The sequence below is a fragment of the Lissotriton helveticus genome, chromosome 10 (genome assembly GCF_964261635.1).
Source record: "Lissotriton helveticus chromosome 10, aLisHel1.1, whole genome shotgun sequence".
Classification (NCBI taxonomy): domain Eukaryota; kingdom Metazoa; phylum Chordata; class Amphibia; order Caudata; family Salamandridae; genus Lissotriton; species Lissotriton helveticus.
The window spans coordinates 70,650,347-70,664,577 of record NC_136071.1 but is presented as its reverse complement, the minus strand read 5'-3'; the positions used below and the strand labels follow the sequence as shown (position 1 = coordinate 70,664,577).

At 41.4% G+C, this 14,231-nt stretch overlaps 1 protein-coding gene across 1 annotated transcript in view; it reads left to right on the top strand.

Annotated features, from left to right (window-relative positions):
• The window catches only part of LOC144785901 (metalloproteinase inhibitor 3-like), a 177,151-nt gene that overhangs the window by 90,328 nt on the left and 72,592 nt on the right, over positions 1 to 14,231 (top strand). The window contains exons 3-4 of the mRNA XM_078664772.1: positions 2,259 to 2,356; positions 5,511 to 5,625. Of these exons, the coding sequence (XP_078520898.1) occupies positions 2,259 to 2,356; positions 5,511 to 5,625 (213 nt within the window). The remainder of the gene's footprint in view (positions 1 to 2,258; positions 2,357 to 5,510; positions 5,626 to 14,231) is intronic.

The window sequence follows — 14,231 nt, the reverse complement described above, 5'->3', positions numbered from 1 at the left end:
CATCAACCAAGGGTTTTGGGGGCGCTGCCACACACGAAAAAGAGATATGACTGAGGCCATACAGGTTTCCAGTGCTAGGATGGTTTAATCCCCCAGTTTACTAATGCTGGACCTGTCAGTCTTAGGGTGGTCTTCCCCGAACCTTTTTGCCTTCCTCCCCTTATTGTTTCTGATCTCGTTTTTGCTGGACTTAGGACTCTCTGTACTTTCTACTGGTAAACAGTGCTAAAGTTCATGGGCTCACTCCTTAACACCTGGTAACATTGGCTTATCCCCATATGACATATTTAATTTGTTTGTAAGTCCTTTGTAAACTGGTACTACATCTACCTAGGGCCTGTACATTGAATGGTACTTGTGGATCTACATCACTGATTGTGCAACCCACGTAAGTAGCCATTTAAACTTATCTCATGTTTCAGGTCTGCCATTGCAGCATGTGTGTATAATTTTCAACTACTATTTCGACCTTTTAAAAAACATATGTCACCCTAGGATAGGCCATGGCTAGCCCTTAAGGCAGGGTGCAGTTACAAAGTTGGCCATATACTTTTATGTTCCATCTCCGAATAGTGAAATTCTCCTAAATGTGTTTTTCCCTATTGCAAGGCCTACCATTGGAGTTACCTTATTACATTTAATAAGTGATACTTTCCAAATGGGAACATGTAACTAGTTCATGTTTGGTGACTTTGGAATTTTAATGAAAAACCCTCTCTCATGGTAAAGCCGAATTTTAAATAACAATTTTGAAAATGGCACTTTTAGATAGTTGAGATTTTCCTGCCTTAGCCATTAGGTGCCTGTAGCCTGTCTCCAGGCCACATGAATGGGTATAGCTAGGCTTTGTGTATTCCTCCTAGATAACCACACACAATAGAGAGATTTGGTGCGTCTGGATGGGCCATCACTGGCATGATGGAAGGGCGGAGCTGGACACAGCCCTACTTACTCTTAAATAGGCTGTGTCCTGCTGCCACACAAAGGGCTGCATCCCCCCTGTCATTAGCCTGGAGCCAGGGTAGGGAAGACAGGAAGCCTGTGCCCTTCAAACTGAATTCTAGAACCTTCCCCCACATTCTAGATGGAGGGCACCAGGTATAAATATTGGACCTCACACACTACCTCTTCAGTTCACTTCTCGACCTGTGGATACTTTTCCAGGAAAAAGGACTGCTGATCCACTGCTGCTGGTAAGGAACTGCTGGCCTAATGACTGCTGCCCCCTTGCCTAGGTGAACAGGACTGGACCAGCCTCTGTTGAACCCAGGACCCAAAAGTGCCTACTAGGGCTAGTTGGCTGGCCTCCTGACTGGAATCTTAAAGACAGAAGGCTCCAACAACTGTGAACCCAGCACTTGCATTCTTCCATCTGGAGTCCTACCCAGCCAATTGGTGCCACCCTAGTCTTGGCCTCTTGGAAGTGGGCTTGAAGGTGCTATGCAAACCCATCTATGGATCCAGTAGAGCTGATGCATCTCCTCTGCTCCTTGGGCAACCCATTGCCTCTGCTGGAAGAGTGCTCCCGATGCAAGGACTTCGCATTGACCCTGCAGTACATCGGAACTAGTGCCTGTGCCTGTTCGCAAAGCAAATCCCTCACCAATGGCAGCATTGACGGCAACACAGGTTCTCGCATCACAGAACTGATGCATCACCTCAGCTGCAGAGCGTATCCTCAACAAGCCCTCATCTATAGGATCCTCAATAATAACGTAGAACCTCGCATCTCAGCTCCGCCGCAGCTTGGCTATGTGACACAACCAGAACTTACAGTACTTTTGTTCAGGGGGCCTAACTGGGTTTGCTCACACTTCATCGCCTTCAGCCTGAACTTGTGGCTTTGTCCTGGTCTGCCGTGACCAGATTTGGCCTGTTGTGCTTTTTGGTGCAATTTTCACTGAAATCTTTGAAACGTGAACATCTCCTTTTCTATTGATGGGATGTTTGTCATTTTGGCCTTGTTTTATTTATTAAAAAATACTAAATTTTTCTAAACTGGTGTGGAATCCTTTTATGGTATGTTTTCCCTATGCTACTATTTGAAGTGTTGCACAAATACTTTACACATTGCCTCTAAGTTAATCCTGACTGCCCTGTGCCAAGATGTGATTTCTGCTTATAACCCAATTTTTTACACCTGCCTAGTGTAGTAGACCCCTCCCTAATCATTGTGATATTGCTGTTCATTGTCAATAGTTGATCTCACTGAGTTTGAAATTGACCAATCATTTTTATGTTTCCTGGGTTTCTTTCAGTTATTTATGCCAAATTGCTTCGTTCTACCACCAACAATATGATTACTGAATATGGCGTCAACTACAGGTTGATTCAGTATGAAATTGAGACACTTAAGGTAAGGGCAATAGTGTGTCTTCTTGAAATGTGAGACTGGGGTGAATCATTTGACTTGTCAATAGGAGTGCACCACTACATTGTAGGATAGCAGGCTAGAATTCAGTTCACTGATCAGAACATGCCCCCATTCCTCCATGGCTAAGAGCACTGCAACAGCGGTTAGGTATCAGGTTGTGGCAGAAAACATTTAGGATCATTGCATTACACATGAAAGGTACACCACACTGAAACACAGTTATTTGATGTACTTACTTTAGGTTGGTCACAGCGAGCAAGGAGATAGCCTAACATCACAACTTCAAAGATTTCTGCGTTGACTTTGCTTTTTATGTTTTTACTGGTCAGCTGGTTATTAAAACACCTACCATTTAAGAGGCTATTGAGTTTGTTGGAAAACTTTTGAGTAAATTAAAAAGAATTGAGCTAATCCAGTAAGTAGGAGGTTTGAATAAATTATATCTCAGAGCTCTGCAGTAAAAAAACGAATTATGCAAAATAAGAGGGTGATAATAACCCTGACAAGGTAGTTGAAGAATACAGTTGTGTTATATCGCCTAATGACCCCAAAGTTTTCATTCCATCTATTATTGACGTTAAAGACCTGATTACAAAAGTGATAGACTCATGGGCCCAAGTACCTGATGGATTATCTGCAAAAATATTTAAAACAAATCCTAAACTGTGGGCCCATGTTCTTCACTCCTTTATGAGGCAGTAATGAGAGAAAAGGCAAGCACTGATACATAGAGAGGATGCATAATGGTTCTGATCTACCAAAGGGGTCCAAGAGATCTCTGGAACAACTTTAGAATGGTCACACCCAAGCAAAATGTACGTTAAGCATCTGCTACAAGTCCTGAAAGACTTTGTTGATAACAACAGAGTGTTACCATTGACACACCTTGGATTCAGAAAGGTCTATTCTACAATAAATGAGTGACTTGCATTAAAGCTATTAGTTGAGAAATATGTAATACAAAAAACACCACTATGCATGGCTTATATAAATGTAGCATATGAATTTGAAATAGATCTGTGGAAAAAAATGGAAACAACACTGTGGATATCCAAGAACCTACTAAATCTGTTCGTACAACTACATGTGGAATCTTGGACCCAATTTGAGCCAGCAGCCACTGCGCACTTTCTAGGAATATTAGCTCTCCGAACAGGCTAGGGCAAGGGCTATTTTAAGGAGATCTGGGCCTAAATCCATCGTTCTTTTGCTCTCCATGCCTTTCCAGTCGTATGCCAATCAGTCTTTACCCTGTTCCCCATGGGAACAGTCCAGCCCGAACTGCCAGGCCAGGTCCTCCCTGGACTGGAAACAAGCATCCTGGGACCGGTTGATTGATTACAGTTAATAATTCACTGTTGTATATTAGGATTTTAACTTATAAACTGCAAGTAACAAAAGGATGTATCATAGAAAAGCATGTCCTCCTTCCCAATAAAATTAAAAAGATGCCAAGGTGGTCAGGGCTGGACTGGGAACCAAAAGTGGCCCTGGCAAAGAGTTCCGCCGGCCCCACTGGGAGTGGCCGAGCAGTTTGCCAGGGTCTGTTTTGGCCGATTTTGTTACAGGGGCCGATTTTGCAGCTAAAACGGCCCTGTAACAAAATCGACCCCACCCTAGCGACCCACCTGGGAAATGCCCGGTGCCCGGTATGGCCAGTCCGGCCCTGAAGGTGGTGACTTTACGGTCAAAAGCTGGAGCCAGTGGCCGAGTGTCGGTAGTTAGGCGTTATTTTTAAAAGTAATCTAAATTTTGAAAAGCAACATCGAAAATGTGATGTATCTGGGAAAAGCAACAGCAGTAGCACTAACAAGTATGGGTCTTATTTACAAGCCCCATGCGCCGCCAGTGTATCACTTTTAATATGGGAAAAAATGACGCACCTGCAGCGGAGGGGACTTTTAAATAAGCTCCTATTGATGAGGTTTTTAACAATGACATATAACTTGAAAACTGTTATTCTGCTGTTATATTGGAGCGAAGTACTGATGAGATAGCCATAAAGCTATCCGATGGATATCTGGAAGGTCTGACTTGGCCTGCCAAAGTGGTTAATGAACTCTGCCTTAAGGCTGGAACTGGGTCTGATAAATGTAATCTTTAAATATTATCAGTGATTATTAAATTATGGGCACAGCCGGCCATTGCTGGTGAGTGCGGGCTCACTGAAGTTTGTTATGAATTAACTTTGTTCAAATGGAAAATGCAGCCTCCTTTTGAGAGAACCAGAGTTCTATAAAGGAAAGGGTTGATGTAATGGTGCGGAGTGAAACAGGCGGGCCATCCCAAATAACTAGAAAGAGCCGCTGATGCAAGAGCAGCTTTTAAAAAGATCTTGAGTACTGCGAAAATAGAGAGCACCAGGGATATTTTTTAGATCTGGAAGCCAAGGGAGAATGGCATGTCAGGCATAGCTAGACCTTTTGCTGCCCATGGCGGTTCCTACGTTTGCCGCCCCATGACAGCCGAAGGTAAGAGTGGGGGGTGCGGGGTGGGCGGCGGGGAGACGACGACTCTCTCAGCTCTGAGTTTTTTATGACTTGTGGGTGAGTTAGGAGTTTTTCTTTGGATATGGTGGCAGCCTCAGTACTCACTGGCATTTTCTGAGCTTCATCAAAGAGGCATGCCTACTTAAAATGGAAGCTGCTAGGACCAAAGAAAATATGCAATATTAACCTGTTTATTACTAATGTAGGAGGTGGAATCTTTTATTGGTTATCTTTATTTTTAAAAGTGTATATATTTGTGTATCTGAATAAGTTGGTTTAATGTTTGTTTTGAAAATTTGCCAACACATTCAAACACGAATAAATGAATAAATAAATAAAGTTTGTGAAGTGTGCCATAATATCTCATGGCAACTTTTAAAACATCAGAACTGTAGACAATGATAGAATACAATGGCTTCAATGGTCAGGTAGATGAACACAGAAAAAAGACTGATCAGTAGGTTATGTTTGTCTGTGTTCTAACCAATAAACTGCATATGAGAAAACTCTATCACCATTTGCCTGTCTTAGACTCTTCTTTCTGGCTGAGGTGAAGGGGAGCAAAAACATCAGAAGAAAGTTCACAATAATGCTGAAAGATATGAGAAAGTACTGAAATGCTGAATCTTTTTCAACAACCTCTGCAGGTGATCAAAGGTGACTCTGAGATCCAGCACCTGAAATTTATGTACACCGAAACACGACACGGCTGTGCATATTCCTTCAGTCGGGATGATTACAATAAGGACCACTTGATAACAGGTAAGACCTCTCTAATAATATTGTTTGCACAATTGGGTAAGGTATGTAGCACCAAATGCCAGTAATAGATGGCTGTAGAACACTTGGGACTGAATTGACAAAACAGACATACAAATCAGATTGTAACACAAGAATAGTGCAGCAAATGGAGTGCCTTTCCAATCAGATTCCTCTTCCATCTTGGCATCTTGTAAACAATTGTGTAGGCCATCTCTCAACTCACTTCCTTTAGATTCCTTGATGTCTGCTGGAGGACACATGAAGTTCAGTGGCATGTTGCTTGGCTTTTATGGTTATGGATGGTGTTAATACATCCCCACATTTCTGCTCCATATATTATTGCTACAACTGATTTTTCTTTTTGTTGTTTCCAGCCCATGGTCTATTATTACACTCAGATATTCAAAGTAGGAAACTCTCTCCCGAATAGCATCTTGGGCTTTTTTGGTATTAACAACTGTAAGAAATTGGATTATAATTTTGAGTCTGTGACTGCTCATCCACGGAACAATCACAACTCCTGTCATGGAGAACCCTCAAAGTTACATAATTAACCAAACTCAGTCCCCTGCTAGATAAGGCTCACAGAAGACAGGGTTAACTTACGTCAATGAGTAAATTAAAACACCAAGCAAAAAATAATCTAAAGTGGATTAGAAAAATAGAGTAAGATTTAATAAAGATTATTACTCCAGAACAGTAAATATGCAATATGTGGAACTGGAGAAATTAATTTTTATATAGTTAAGGGATAATGATGTCAAAAAGTGCGAAGTGTCAATGGTAGCTGATGGGGGGACCCAGGTCGACTGCGACAGAGAGTGAATCAAATATACCAACCATGTTCAGTCCCGTTGGAGGTATCACCTTGGGGCTTGGTCTCAAATATGGATGTCAAAATCCTTCATTGTGGCAAGCCAGCAGGCTGTATCAAATTTGGATAGGCATTCAACTAGCAGGGAAAGTTCAGAGAGGGTTTAGTTAAAATGCTCCTTGGGAAGTCCTCTTGCTGGCAAGATACTTTAAGCACCTCAGCACATCAAGATATTTACCTTTGATCTTAGGCTCTTTTTTGGAGCTCGGAATGCTCCAGCAGGGCAAGGCAGCAGGTTGTATCCAACATTGAGTTCCAGAAGTCTGGATACCTCCTCGATAAGGGCCTGCTAAATTGGATTTGCTGCTACAGAGAATCCCTGAGCAGAAGAAACTTGTTTCTTCAGCCCAGTGAGGTTGCGCCTCTGGCAGATGGGCAGCCAGCAGAGCATCCTCCCAGTCTCCTGGAGGCCTGGACGACCAAAGAAAGTCTAAATCCCATGTTTTCAGTGGTGAAAGAAGTCCAGTTACATACAGCCAAAGGTCCCAGGACCTCAAGACAGCATTTGAGGGTCAAGACTCTCTCCAGCCAAGGCCACCAGCAGTGTCCAGGCCAGTCCAATTGCTATTGGCACTTCAGGAAACTGGCCTCTTGCAGCTTGTTTTGGCCTTGTAGCTTACACAAAAGGTCAGCATTCTTATCAAAGGGAAGGCGGGGCTCAGTAAGGGAGGTGGGTGGACTTACAGCTAACAATTCACCATCCCACACAGAGAATAACTCTGTGATAGATTCCAGAACTGGCTCTGTACAGGATACTTTGGCTCTTATAGTCCAGAGTGACCTGAGCGAGTTGGCAGAAAATATTCAACCACCTCTGAAGCGTAGTAAAAAAACAGGAAACGCGGAGGGCCCAATTATACAGAATACTAAAGGGCAAGACTCAATGAAGAGTAAAAAGAATGTACAAGGCAATAAAAGGATGGGCCAGGGAAAAATGCCATCACAATCCACTCGTAATAACATCCTAGCCCCAAGAAAATCTACTATCCATGCACAGCTGGCGAGTCAATCCTTAGCTTTGGACACAATTTCAAAAAGCATTGAGGAACTGCATAGGTTTGTAGAGAGTGCTTTGGGGAAACTAACTGAGAGAGTGGTAAATCTAGAGGGAAACTTATTGGGAAACACCTGTATAAATAGGCAGTGCAGTTCAGCCCATGCCCAGGAAAATTTCCCCATGAGTGGGTTGCAAACCTTAACCTACACAGTTACCCCAAACTCATTGACCAGGGACATTACCCCTAGACCACAGATACACAAACCTAATGTAGGCAGGAACGATCAACACGCCTTCTCTGAGATTAATAGGTTGGTGGGGGAAAAGAATGGACATAAAAATAGGTTAGAATCAAACGGAATGGATCTAAGGCAAACCCGCGAGACACATACACATACTTGCCTTGAATTGCCTCCGGATGTTACACCATACGTGGTAATCTTGGCTAATACACCAGTATTGAAATCTCATGATCTAGAAACGTGGGTTGAACTCCGTAATAAGTCCCTCCATTGGTTGGGAAGGCATAGCGGCCTTACCAAGGTTTTATTCAAACACTTCAAAATGGCTAGATGGGTTGCGTGGGTGGGCAAAGAAAGACAAGCGCTACAGGGTGATTGTGTGGTTCTGACGTTTAGTGACCCCAGACTAGTGTATACAATCCTAAACAGGCCAGGATATGTTACCTTTAGTAATGATGAAATTAACCCATTTCCGCTAAGAGCTTTTTATCCATCAAATACTGGTACTATTAGGCCCAAAGGGAACTATCCTATTGCAGGCTCTCTCTTCAGAAAATCCACAAGGGAATCCCATAGGGGACCTCCAGCTGGTGAAAACATTTCATTGTATAACCGTTTTGAACCACTAACGGATTTGGATGAAATAGATTGACCCAATGTGACCACAGGGAGGGAGACTAATAAAAGTAAAATGGGCACATCTTTGAAAAAGGGGAGACATGCAGAAAATAAGGGACTAGGACTCAATACCCAACCTATGAAGGTATTAGAGCAATCGCTGCCTGAAGATGCTAGCAGGGCGGGGGAGGTCAGAAGCTTAGTCTCTGCAAAAAGTCCAAGTAAAAATAACCAAATTAAGCATACCGGAATAGCCACTCAAGAGGCACATGTAGGAGAGGTGATTACTTCAAAATCTTCTAAATTATGCAACATTTTAACATGGAATATCGCCGGTTTAGCTGCAAAAGTGAAAGACCCCCTGTGGTTAACTCATTTTAATGACTATGCCATAATTTGCCTCCAGAAAACTTGGGTAGTAGAGGAGATGCATATAATTGGCTACCAAACATTCAATACTCCGGCATTCATCAGTAATCATGGCCGCAATAAAGGAGGTTTATGCACCCCGGTTTCCAACTCGGCAGGGATCACTCACGTGCACATTAGAGAAACCAGTGAGTATTACCAGATACTGACCATGAATGTTGGTGACAAAAGGGATGCAGTTTTGATAAATTTATACAACAACATCCCCACAGCCCAGAAAACGAATGTCCTAACTAATTTAGGCACATCGATAAAAAAACTTAAGGAAATATCGATGGGAGACATGCTTATTATCTAGGTGGGAGATTTCAACTGCAATTTTTGCCAATTTTGCGAACAAGGTATTTGTGGGTTGGGTTATGATAAGGAAGAAACACCCACTCATTTCTCACATACACTATTGGGTGATCTACTGAATGATATAGCTTTTCAATTTGATCTTGACTATGCTAATCAACTGAGCTCTTCCTCCATCCCGTTTAAACCAACCTTTATTGGAAGAGGATGTAACTCAATAATTAATTTTGTCCTAATTTCTAATAGATGCGTCCCGAGTGTAACCTCTTGCAAGACCCTTGATATTATATTGAGTGTTCACTACCCTATCAGCCTAGAACTCTCCCTAAGTGGCCTGCAGAAAAACCTTGATAGGAATCCGTTATACAAAACTGATATTTATCTTGCCAGTACAAATGGATACACGTTAAATAGGGCAAAAGTGGATCCCGAGGCATTCCTCATAGGCTTGATTAATAATTGCTCAGAAGAAGTAGCAATATGCCTCTCACAAGATAGGGAGGATAAAAACATATTCAATGCCTTTCTTAAAATCACCGCTGAGGCTAGGAAGTTATTAACAGGGCAAAAACGCCAAAGACAGCAACCGCTACAGGGCTGGTTTGACAAGGAATGTACGAAGGCCTTATCTAATTCAAAAAAGGCCTTGCATGCTGAACCGAGATGCAGGAATAAAATAAGGCAGGCAAGATCATTGATCAAGACTGATTTGCATATGGCTGGATCCAAATTGAGGTGACATGGTGGGTGAAACTCGATGGAATTGGTTGGGTCCGAGCAATCATCAGTAGCTGAGATTAATTAAAGCATTCCATCCATCACTTTGTATTTTGATGCCCTAATTGTAACAGGCAAGCCTAGACATGGGTCCCGTGCTCCCTGTGACACAGGAATTAAGCTATATCTGGCTGCTGAGCCCATAATAAGGGTAAACAGGTCCTGGGTTGCCTTTGCTCCTGTTCACGGAGGACCTAACCTGGCAGTTCGAGATGGACTGTTCCGATTGGAGCTGGGTCTAGGCTGATTTGCATATGGTTGGGTCCAAACTGATGCGGCAGGTGGGCAAAGAATGTTGGATTGGGGTACAGTCACTGGTGGCTGAGAAGAATTCAAGCATCCATCTATCACTTGGTGTTTTCATGGCCTGGATACAAGTAATCCGCATAATTCTTAAAAAACCCAGACACAGAGAACATGGATGTAACAGAGACAGGGCTACATGGGTTGAAATAATATTTCCTTGCTGTTCCTGGCTTAGTAAGAGGTAAACTTAATCCGAATAATAGTAAAATACGGCACCCTGCTCCATAGCACAGATCCTGTGTCCAGCCAGGAGGATTACTTGACCATAGAGGCAGGAATACAACCCTTTGTGGCCCTAGTAACAGACACATTTAGGTAATTGGCAGACTAGAAGCAAGAAGCTATAGCTGAGCACCACATCATGATGTTCTTGAAAACAATATTCCACCTACAAACACCATAAGGTCGACAGTGCACAGACAGCTTTAGCATCGATGCAACAGAGGACCAAACATCTAGAAATTGTACCAACACCAAGAACTAAACGACCATGCCCTAACTTCCTCAATATGCATATTGGGCAAAAGCACTTTACATGGACCAGCACACGTTCACCTTATATATTATTCAAGCAAATGCACAAGATCTACCACCCTTCATAGAAACAGAGGGGACACTGAGTAATATTAAGGTATCTAATTGTGCTATTATGGCCTTGTGTGATTTGTTAACACATATTCACAATAAAATGAGAGTACTTCCATCTTCAATGAATAACATTTTTCTCAAAGACATTTACATTTCTGATGTTTTGACCATGATTATAAAAAGGTACATATGTGCTCTGAAGCATTTGATGGTCAAGGTCAGATGCAATCCCTTTAGGCCCCAGAAATTAAAACGTCTTACAAAGGCTAAATCTGGCAAAAAGAAATGTATCTTCTACAAAAAAACATTAGCACATAAGGCAAGATGCTCTGTAATGCACTTTGTAATAGTTGAGCTTGATAATGAACCGTTGTAGTCTATGATGGCGAAAGGTTTTGGCAAAGATGGTGTTAATAAAATTTGTCAAGCTTCTGCTGAAGATTTGACTCATTTTCCTAGCTCTGCTTAATTCCTGAGTAGTACTAAAGGTTAGAGATCAGGGAAATGATAAAATCATTTGAAGGGACCCGGCCAGGGGTCCTGATGAGGTGATTAGGGAAGCCCTCACTAGACTGGTGAATATATTTTATGGTTTATTAAGGACAGATTCAGCACTGCGCTGAGGTCCTAGAGTGCTCAAACATTAAAGAGGGAGACAGGCGATTTAGTAAATTACTTGTTTATTACTCTCTTGAATTGGGGTGGGAGTGTTTTGGTAAAATGATTCTGCCTCACATTATAGATAGGACTAAAGTTACCTTCCCCCTAGTCATACAGGTTTTTCCCAGCAAAAATCAACAGTGGATTGATTTCACTGTCAGAGAGGGCGTACTTAAGAATTTTAGAATTAGGGTTAACAAAGACTACCTTTTTGGGATACTTAAAAAATTATTCAAATCCTTCATTTAGGAATTCAACTGGATAAAGTTTTGTTAGGCGTTCAGTTAATCTTTATTTCGTTTTAGCAATCCATAAAAGTTACACATTAACAAATTACACATCACAATAAAAACACTTCATAACATACAAAAAGGTACCACTAGTCCAATGCATACATTTTAGAATCCTGTTTCTAATCAAAGACCTTTGTTAATCGTTAAAAAATATATATAATTACACCTCTTTTTAAAAAATTTAAAAAGATCATGAAAACATTAAAACATTGAGGAGTTACAACAAATTTCATTATAAAATACCAGCAACCAAGCTTATTTCTTGATCTTTAAAATACTATTAATAAAAAACAAAATATATATGCCCAATATAATGTTCCAACTGATTTTTCCTTTTTAATACAGTATAGCAAATATAATAATGCCAATAGTATTCTTCATGTACTAACTAAAGTGCAAGTGCAAAAGACCAGTTTGATTTTGGGATAATGAGTTAAAATGTCAAGCCCTCCTTTCTTCTTAATAAACTTACTCCAAGCAGGTACCTACTAACACTAAAAACCACAGTTTGAGATGTGTCAGATTTGAATATTCGTTCTGCCTCATAGCTGGATCTTATACCCAACAACCGGCAGATGGGTTTGATCCATTTACTTCTGTATTTTTTATAGGCTGGACAGAAGAACAATATATGTACATCGTTTTCTTTAGCACCCATATGGAATAATACTCAACACTCCAAACCTTCATCCCCTTGTTTCTGGACCCATTTTGATGTATTTGAGTTTGTCTGTAATACACCGTATCGGAATTTCAAGTATAAAGATTTTGCTAACTGGGGCTGCACCTCGTCCAAAAAGGGCTCAAAACTCTAGGATGGTTTCATTGAGAGGAACCGTATTGATAAAGTACCTGTGGCTGAATTATGATGAAAGCTGTCTCTAATGTAGGCCCAAAATGCCATAGACAGTCCAGCAGGTTCCTCCCAAATATACTTAAGTCCTAATTTATGAAACCATGCGTGGACATGCTTCAGCCATGGCAACCATGCACCATTTTCTAACCTTAGCATTTCCTCCAACCCTTCCTTAAAATGGACAAGCTCTACTGTTGACCACAGTCGGACCCAGAACAATAGTGGTCATAAAATTACCTGATAGTCTATATGGCGTATATTTAGGTCCATTACAATAGGTATGAGTGGTGTGCGCACTAGAAGGCATAACAATTTACAAAAAAACTTATTTTCTCCCACCACAAACATATTACTGCTTGATGGTCCCCATAGTTCTGCCCCATATAGGGATGCCGATTGTGCCCTATACTTGTATACCTCAAGGGCAGGGGATACCGCTTTAGATAAACTGCTCTCATGTTTCTTTACTATTGGTAGAGCATTTTGGAGCATTGAACATCTACTTCAGTAAACACCATATGGGGAATATCTTCCTGCTGAACATAAGTGTAACACTAATGAATAATAACTGTCATATTTGCAGAGCGAGGTTAGAAGCAAGGGTTCTTTAACAGTTGCAGGTAAAAGGGCAACAACTATGAGTACAAATGCCATTTGTTTTGGCAATTGATTGAAAAATGAAAAACAAATCTGCTAAACAAAACTACCTGATATTGAACACACAATCTAGTACTACCCTTTGGGTAATATTAGCAAGACACTGAACCTTTTATGGCGAGATCGGGACTTAGATGCACCTACATCACCATTGATGTCTTAAGGAAATTGCCACACCTTGGTGATATGGTGATAAGATCACATTATTCTTCTAGTAAAAATATCAGACCGGAAAACTAGTGGTTGCCACATTACCAAGTGGATTTGTTTTACATGTGGTCACTGCAGATTTAATAAATGTGGTTTCAAAGATCTAAAATGGTTTCACAATGATTGCCATTTAAGGATGCTATTTTATCAATCATTTGTAGAAATCGGTTTCAAATCACTAATTATGTAGCTCAAGAAGGCATATTTTATGCTTCAGGATCATGAAGTGTATTGTAAGCCCAGGGTAAACCACATAGGGGCTTATTTATGAGAGGCTTGCACCGCCAGAGTGGCACTTTTTTGTACTCTGGCGGTGGAAGCCACTTAATCATATCTATGAGGCAACGCAGAGCCACCCTGAATGGCTTTGCTTTGCCTCATAGATGTGGAGTAAGGCAGGTAGCGCAAGTCACTGTGTTGTCTTACTCTGTATCAATTTCATGTGCGTTGCAGTGGGTTTTCCCACGTAACAGCCATGGATTTTGACGCTGCCCCAGATTTAATTAATCAACCTGAGCAACGTCAAAATCTTATGCCTCCCCAGAGTAGGCGTAACGTAGGAAAAATATTTGTATTTCTCTTGTTTTTCCCTCTTTCCATGTGTGCTACATTCTGCAGCATGCCTCTTGGGATTGATTTTGTGTAGGAAGGTACCCCTACCTGCATAAAAACAATCCTGCCTGCAACAAAGGCATCCTTGCACCATGGTGCAAGGGACCCTACTTTGGAGCTAAGCAGCAAACTGTTCACCAGCATAGAGAGAAAGGAGAGGAATACTCTGTATTTCATAAATACAGTGCAT